General features: G+C 39.4%; 3 protein-coding genes across 3 annotated transcripts; 1 reads left to right on the top strand and 2 right to left on the bottom strand.

Annotated features, from left to right (window-relative positions):
* Nucleotides 1–1282: 1282 nt before the first annotated feature.
* Nucleotides 1283–2525, bottom strand: LOC105218095 (uncharacterized). Its single transcript, XM_011193453.3, has 2 exons — nt 2367–2525; nt 1283–2312 (listed from the first exon to the last, which is right to left on the bottom strand). The coding sequence occupies exons 1-2, from the start codon at nt 2415–2417 to the stop codon at nt 1308–1310; spliced, it is 1056 nt and encodes a 351-aa protein (XP_011191755.2). The 5' UTR covers nt 2418–2525; the 3' UTR covers nt 1283–1307.
* Nucleotides 2526–4746: 2221 nt separating this feature from the next.
* LOC105218096 (uncharacterized) lies at nt 4747–5687 on the bottom strand. Its single transcript, XM_011193454.3, has 2 exons — nt 5528–5687; nt 4747–5473 (listed from the first exon to the last, which is right to left on the bottom strand). The coding sequence occupies exons 1-2, from the start codon at nt 5576–5578 to the stop codon at nt 4784–4786; spliced, it is 741 nt and encodes a 246-aa protein (XP_011191756.2). The 5' UTR covers nt 5579–5687; the 3' UTR covers nt 4747–4783.
* Nucleotides 5688–5843: 156 nt separating this feature from the next.
* Nucleotides 5844–6793, top strand: LOC105218097 (uncharacterized). Its single transcript, XM_011193456.3, has 2 exons — nt 5844–5976; nt 6032–6793. Exons 1-2 carry the CDS (start codon nt 5893–5895, stop codon nt 6716–6718), a joined length of 771 nt encoding a protein of 256 aa, XP_011191758.2. The 5' UTR covers nt 5844–5892; the 3' UTR covers nt 6719–6793.
* The last annotated feature ends 526 nt before the right edge of the window (nt 6794–7319 follow it).

Here is a 7319-nt window from a genome sequence, read left to right as displayed (position 1 = left end):
GTTTCTTTTGAAAACTGGTTGAACTAAGTTTTATGAGGTATTATTTCGGTAGGTTGGGATCTGAAAAATAGAAGATACGTAGAGTGACATCTCAGAGCTTAATTTGAGGAATTAATTAATGAAGCTCAAAACTGGCGAGAGATCAAAAAAATTATGGTTATGAAATCAAGGCCAGCCCTTCATAGTCCGAATGAAAGATTCCAAATAATACTTCCGTAAAAGCATGCCAGATTCGATCCAATGTTAAGGTCAAATTTATAGTTCTTTTAGTACTGTAATATCATGGTAAAGTATATCTATACACGTTTCGGAAATATAGAAAAATCGCCGAATAGATTAACAACACAGCCACACAGCCAGTCATGACCTCTTACTATGTTCACCAAATCTTTTTTGGGGTTGCCGAATCCGAATCCGAGGTTCATTTAACCCCATCAGATCAGTATTTTGAGATAACCTCAGAAAATAGATATAGCGGACAGCGATTTGTAAAGTCCATCAGATTCGCTTGAAACTCGTTATTCGGGTCGCTAATTACGATTGCGGTGTCGGTTTTTCAGAATTCAAAATGGCGAATCCAATAAGGCGGAAAATTCAATGGAAAAAATTCAATGGAATTGCTTCAAACTCGTTACTCGGAGGTTCTCAGGGCCGCTACTGATTACGAAATTGATGTTACTTTTAAATAATTCAAAAAGGCGAACCACCATGGCAGACATATTTGAAAACTTCCCCATATTGCATCCGGCATTTTGATGTTTGAAAAACCGACACCGGATTCATAATCAGCGACCCCGAAACAGAGCGAAAAACGTGTTTCAAGCGAATAAAAAAACGCTATCCGCCATACTGGTTTTCTGGTGTTAAGTCAAAAACCTGCTCTGATGGAGTTAAATGGACCTCGGATTCGAATTCAACGACCCCAAAAACAGACAGTACAGGTCATGACATTTTTTTTTGTATGGGTGTGTAATTGTGCTGATCATCTTCGAAAAAAAGGCCAGTATGTTGGTACTTCCGTAAATATTAGGGTATTGGACCTTACTCACTACTCCATGGATCAACTCTACTACTTGATAAACAAAAGTTTCTTAAAAGTAACTTAATCTGGTGACCCATGTTAAAAATTTAGAAGGATAGCTATTGGGTCGTCAATTAAGTTCATCCAAAAATATAAACTGAAAACTCTCGAACTGAGAAGATTTCGAAGACTAATTGGTACTCGAATTCATTTCTAAATCGGCGTTACATTTAATTATAATAATTGTAATGTTTATTCAAACAATTCCACAAAATATCTCATCCAATCAATTAAAATCACGTTCATGTTCCGGTTTCATAAAGTCATACTCCTCGGTGGTGTTATCGATGAACATTATGCAAGTGGACAAATTTGCCACAGTCTCCACCACCTGCGGCATGCCACCGACAAAGTCCAGACTACAATTGACACTTCCTTGCGTGGCGTTCGGTAACTCGTTCTTCGCCTTATCAAGCGCGCTGACACCCACTAAATAGGTTTCTTTGATGTTCCGCACAATTTTCGACAAATTCAACAGCACCGTAGATAATTTTCCCAACAAAGATTTCTTACCGGCTATTTTCTTATAAATACCACCCAAACTGAAGACATTCTTCCGAATGGTGCTCACCGTGTGCACGGTCTCTTGCTCAATGCGCAACACCAAACGCTTCGAATAACTGTAACAGTCGACGCCCGCATAGATGTGCTGTAGGGAGGCATTCAATTGCGGTATATGCGAATAGGTGCAGTAGGCGGCGCGTGCACCGCGTGACGCTACCTTGAAAAGCACCGATAGCGCTTTATATATGTATTGCAGGATTTTCGGTTTATTGATTTTAATTAGTTGCGATTGCAATTGCAGTGAGCTTCGTACGATTTCGTCGATTTGAAGTTGCGCCTCGTTTAGAGCATCCTCAAGTAAGCTTTCAATGTCTTCACGTTCGGCAAGCTCGTCGGCAGTAAGTTCAATCCCAGCGACGCCCATCAATTCGGCAACTGATGGCAGTGTTGTATTGTACAAATCGCTTTTGTTGTTGTCATCGACAAATGTATTTTGTTGCAGAAAATCTTCGAAATACTGTTCGAACTCAGCTTGTGCGGCTGTAAGCTGTGGATCACTGGCTTGAGCGTCGCTGCCATCTGTATTTCGTTGAGGTGTCTGACTCACTATATAATTGTATTGCTCTTGCAGGTAATAGAAAAGTGGCCGCAAAGTGTTTATCTCTTCGGGTGTAAGGTCGGCGGCGTGATCGAGTATGCCGCTGATCTCTCTGTACGCGTATATTGGCTGCAAAGACAATTCGATCAAATTGACTGAGTTTGGAATCCACTAAATCCTTACCGTTAAACAAAGTAATAGTAGACAAAGTCCTCCTTTGACTTGAAAATTCATTGTACTTAAATTGCACTGTCCAAAACAAAAAACAAACCACTTGATACGCCCGAACCTTTGTGAATAGTTCAGCTGCTTGACCGTTAAACAATTGCTGCGAATTTTTACTTAATCTAACAATTTATGGTCTGTTTATCGGAACAGCGATTACTACGATTAAATAATTCTGTTAATCTGATAGGTAGTATGCTGGTCAGTGGGTTATGTGTGTGACTATTTAGTAGTACATAGTGAGTTCTATACTTCGAATAAAAAGTGTCGAAGATAAAATCCATTGTCCCAAGCGCAACGAAACTCCGATAGACACTCGGAGACTACTTAAAACTTTTATAAACTCACTGATGTTGGATAAAGTGAAGATATAGAAGAAAAATTATAGAACAGCTTGGCCAAAGGTCTGTCAGTGTATAAGAAATCAAAGTGTTTAGCGATAAGAAAGTTCTCAGTAGCTATATTTATAACATTCTTTGAAGTTATATAATTTTAACCCCCAAGATCGTTTAAGGTATATTTATATATGTACATACATGGGAATGGTATTAAACCTTATCGATTTGTATAACCTTATCGTTATATGTTTTTGGAATTATATATACATTAATATAAAGGGCGATGCAAGGCATATGCATTGAATAACATACTAAGAAAGATCTGATTGAAATCGAAATAACGATCGCTTTGATAATATACATATATATACATATACATGTGAATGAGGGTGTTGGATCTTTGCTGCAAATCAAATCGTAAGTGTTAGATCAGGTGTTAAATTCATCAGTGGTAATGTGACATATCTGTTTAGGCAATATAATATTCTACTGACGAAAATATCAATATCAATTCAATCGACTGACAAACTTTTAGATGATCTCAAATAAAATAAAATCATAAAATTCAATTAAGAACTATGTAAAAATACATTAACTGATATGACGCCTAAGAGTATGCAACAAACATTTATGATCGCTCAATGATTGTGATCGTGCAACCCATAGCCAAGTTCTCCACCATGAAATTACAATAATCTGAGACACCCTATACTTCGGTGAGATCAACAGTATTGGTGGCAGAAATAGATAGGTGGGAAAAGAGGATGTCTCACGACGCACGTAAGCCTTTAGCAGGTCCATTGTGACTCCACCGGGACTATAATCCCTTCACACTAGCATGTCTTCTCTGAACCATCCAGTGGTCTTGATAAACTTGTTCAATTCAACTAGTTTTATAAATGCAACCTTGGAGGCATCGTCAAGAAAATCATGCCCGATCGTTGTTTTTCTTACACTGTACAAGGCCTTACATCCACATAGAAGATGTTCTACTGTATCCTCCTCTTCTACGTCTTGGCACCTTCTGCAATGGTCATTGTATAGTGTCCCCAGTCTACTGGCATGCCTACCAATCAGACAATGACCTGTTAACACTAGTTCTTATGCTTCTAGAGTTCTTAAGTCGTTTCTTTTAAACTTCAATAAGTGGCATGTGCGGCCTTTATTTCATTCAGGCCACGTTTGTCGGCTTGTTGAACAAGTAAGAGTTTATTTCCATCGAAACTCGGCTATGTCCGTCGACATATTAGTCGATTAAATACCTACAAGGGGCCAGAGGCATGTACATATATTCCCTCTTTATCTGAATTTATTTCTAATGTGGTACCTAGCCTGGCCTGGAATGTCACTGTGTCCTGGAACCCCTTGCAGGTTTATCGTGAAATCGTCAGATAGTCCCATTAATAGCTCATGGCATTCTTTTACAATCTTCGATGGGCGGCAGAAATATAAAACATAGTTTTTTTGTTTCAAATGTTGTATTTCTTTCTATTGACAAAAATTTAAAAATAAAAAACGGTGTGTTCAAAGTATGACTTAAACGTATCAAATTATAATTCTAAGTGAACCTGAGATCGAGAGATAACATGGCCGAATACTGCAGAAACCCGAAAGCTACCATGACAATAATTTGTGCAAAACTTTAATTTCGTTGGACTTGTCCTAGTATCCATATAAAAACTCTCACTTAGAAGCCAAATAAACTTACAGCTTTAACATTTTTTTTTTCAAAAAATGGGTTTGTTGAAGCCTATTGTTGTTGCAACAGCGACAGAAAACATTCCTTAAACAATTTGGAGGAACGCTGCCGAGAACGCTTTTAATTGGGCGGAAAAAGAATTCAGAAGTGAAACAAACGTGCTTTACTTTGCAACCGTAATATCTAGTCTAACTTTCAGATAGCTATCAATTTTTTACTTTCCTGTTTGACCAAATCGAATTGGTACAAAATATCAACTGATACCAGAATCTTAGAATGATATCAAAAACAACTAAGTTAGTAAGCTTTCAGATAAATATATACATATATTTCAATTCTCAGACATCCCACTCTCCCACACACTCACTAATGTCTGCATAAACGGTATCGAATAGCTGACGCAGTTCCTCAAATGCTTCACAGCTATTGCCCTCAGCCGCATCATCAGCGCTCACCTCCGTGGCGAGTAAATCTAAGAAGCTTTCAGCTGCCGCCGAGAGATGTTGATCCAGCGCACCAACTCGACTGATCACACACATCGTTATGCCAGCGTGATCGCTATCGCTCGCTCTACCTTTCAGCTCAGCCACATTACAAATTTCAAGCACATCGCGCGCTTCTGCTGCAGCATCACGTATGAAATTGAGCTCACTATTGGATTCATCCTGCAAAACAGTTAAACTTTGTGTCAATTTTGCTCTGCAGCGCTGGAGTTTAAGCGTAAGTTCTTGCTCAAACGTTTCAATGGCGTAATCGTGTTGCAAGTAACAGTGTTGGTAAGCGGTGTTGGAACGCGTAGCGAGTAGCCGTGCGTTAAGACGTTCTTCTATTAGTGGTTCATAGTCATCGAGTAGTGTCTGGGTGCCCTGCATAGCAGTTACCGCTTCAAGCAGCTGAAATTCAGTTTCATTCCAAGTCAACTCCGCCTGAAACTCGGCGTCCGAAACGAGCAGCTTCACACCTTCATAGAGTGGACCGTGATTCTGTGTAGTTAGCCATGGACTGTAGGGTGAAGCCTGGGTTAATAGCTAGAAACGAGATTATTCCATTATATTTTCTGTTTTAGACGAGTGTAGACTTACGAGTAGAGTTGCACCAAAGTTTAGTATTAGTAAAACCACGCTGAGCTTCATGTTGTGCTCTGGCGCGCAGTTTATTCGCTTGTGTTTTATTCAAAGCTTTCCAAGTGTCAATAAGCTAAAGTGCCTCTAACGAAATGCGTCGAATTAATTGTGAAACTAATTGATGGCGTAAAAGTATTTTGGCCAAAATTTCCCGAACTTAATTAAGCAAATGATGTGATAACATCACATATCTTGCTGATCGGAGAGATAAAATCGTTATCTGCTTGTTCCTTTGTTTTGTTTTGTAAGCGCTTATCAATAATTTGATATGATCTTCCATGGGTGAGTGCCATCATTGACTCTGCAGCGAACAGTTATGTTTAATGTCTTTCGGTGATTCACACGAAATGGTACAAACGCATTATCACTACTTTTTCCTCGTCATACTCGCCACGGCTGGCGTCAAGGTAAGCTTAAAAACCAAGAAAGTTTTCAAAAAATAATATTTATTTCCATCCACAGCTCGCGCTTGCTGAGGACGCGCTACAAGCAATATCCTCAACGGCTGACTCCTCGGACAGCAACGCCAATGGCCCGGTCACCGCCGCAATTGAAAACCTTTCCTTCAATGTCGCCTCCATCGCCGATGAGATCGCACTACAAGTGAATCGCAAGCTGGAGCGTACGGCCGATATACTACACGGTAGCATTGAAACGCTCATCACCAACGCACTAGAAGAGCTGGCGCTGCCGATCTTTCAGGCCAGTCGTAAGTTAAGTCACGAATCCTGCAACACCACACTGTCCGTACCGGATCTACGTGCGAACATCGATTTGCAACTCAGCAATTGCACTGGCGATCTAAACTCTGTCTTGCAGTCGTACAAATTCGATGCGGAGCAAAGCATTTCCAAAATAGAGAATTTGATCGATGAAGTCGTCAATTTGCCAAAAGCATGCCAAGTTTTGTTGCCACGTTCAGCTGTGATTGAGGGTACGCCACAGAATTTCGCCACTGGCACGAATTGCTTTGTCGAGCGTATGGCTGTTTGGAATGAACAGGTGTCAAAGGAGTTGGATGCCGTTGGACAGCTATTGTCACGTACCCGTCAACTCTCACAGGAAAGCGAGGCACAAGCACTTTCCTGTATTGGCGTGCTAGTAAATGCCGTTGGAAAGCTCATCGATGAAGAGCTAAGCGATTGTTAGAGTGCTAAATGAGCTTGTAACAAATATTAAATTTTCTAAAAATAAAATATTCAGTACGTCCTTTCACGGAAGCTTTGAAAACTCCCAGAGGATTTTCGTTGTTATTTGTTGTCTAGTTTGTCTAGGTTTTAAGAGTATATATGAAGTCTTTTCTGACATCTGGCTTGAAGATTATCTCCAGATCACACCTCAGTCTATTCGGAATGGATTCAGTTGCCCTAAGCTCAAAGGTGCTTGAAGAGAGTATGGATGATAAAAATGATGTTAGAATATATACTCTAGATTTTAATAGCACAAGCAGCATTCTAAACCTGGACATCTGAACTAAGATTTTTAGTAGCACAAAGCTCTTTGCTTTCTCAGTCTCTTGAAATCATGGCATTCTTTGAAAAATTGTTGATTAAAAGTTATATTCATTAACAGTTTTTATTTATTTATAGAAGTTCGTGTAATCAATTGTATATGCGCTTATGTCCTTAAGTGCTATCAAAATCAGCCCTTAACAAATAATATAAATTTTTTCACTCATAATCGGTATTTTTTTTCTGCTCGACTAATTCATTTTACCTAAATTCAAGTATTTGTCTTCTGACCATCTGAC

The sequence above is a fragment of the Zeugodacus cucurbitae genome, chromosome 2 (assembly GCF_028554725.1).
Source record: "Zeugodacus cucurbitae isolate PBARC_wt_2022May chromosome 2, idZeuCucr1.2, whole genome shotgun sequence".
In the NCBI taxonomy this organism is placed as follows: Eukaryota; Metazoa; Arthropoda; class Insecta; order Diptera; family Tephritidae; genus Zeugodacus; species Zeugodacus cucurbitae.
Note: the sequence above shows the minus strand (reverse complement) of the source record. Positions and strands in the feature narration are given on the sequence as shown.